The sequence below is a fragment of the Bison bison genome, unplaced genomic scaffold, assembly GCF_000754665.1.
Source record: "Bison bison bison isolate TAMUID 2011002044 unplaced genomic scaffold, Bison_UMD1.0 scf7180017864167, whole genome shotgun sequence".
Classification (NCBI taxonomy): domain Eukaryota; kingdom Metazoa; phylum Chordata; class Mammalia; order Artiodactyla; family Bovidae; genus Bison; species Bison bison.
The window spans coordinates 2,683,065-2,683,475 of NW_011494739.1; the positions used below are offsets into that span (position 1 = coordinate 2,683,065).

The 411-nt window shown below is 64.5% G+C and overlaps 1 protein-coding gene across 2 annotated transcripts in view; it reads left to right on the plus strand.

Moving 5' to 3' along the window:
* The window catches only part of SNPH (syntaphilin), a 39,648-nt gene that overhangs the window by 34,924 nt on the left and 4,313 nt on the right, over positions 1-411 (plus strand). For both annotated transcript variants that reach the window (XM_010841790.1, XM_010841789.1), the window contains one exon: positions 1-145. In XM_010841790.1, the coding sequence (XP_010840092.1) occupies positions 1-145 (145 nt within the window). The remainder of the gene's footprint in view (positions 146-411) is intronic.

Sequence of the window (411 nt, forward strand, 5' to 3'; positions counted from 1 at the left end):
CCATGAAGTACACGCTGTGCAGTGACAACCATGGCATCAAGCCCCCCACCCCGGAGCAGTACTTGACGCCCCTGCAGCAGAAGGAGGTGTGCATCCGGCACCTGAAGGCCCGGCTGAAGGACACGCAGGACCGGCTCCAGGACCGGTGAGCAGGAGGCCAGGGCCCGTGGCATCTCTGGGAGGAAGGAGTGGCTGGGGGCTCCTCTCTCCTGCAAAACCCCACCCGTCCCTTCCCTCCCTCAGCTGCTCCTTGAAGCTTCAGGTGGCTGCTTAGGACCAGGCCGAAAGCAAGTTTCCCCGGCCTCCCCGCCTTCCCTCTCACTCCAAGGCAGTGCTCTCTCGGTCGGAGCCTGGCAGCCCCTTTTGGCCACTTCTCGTGCCCTGGCTCCTTTCTACCGGGGAGTAGGAGCC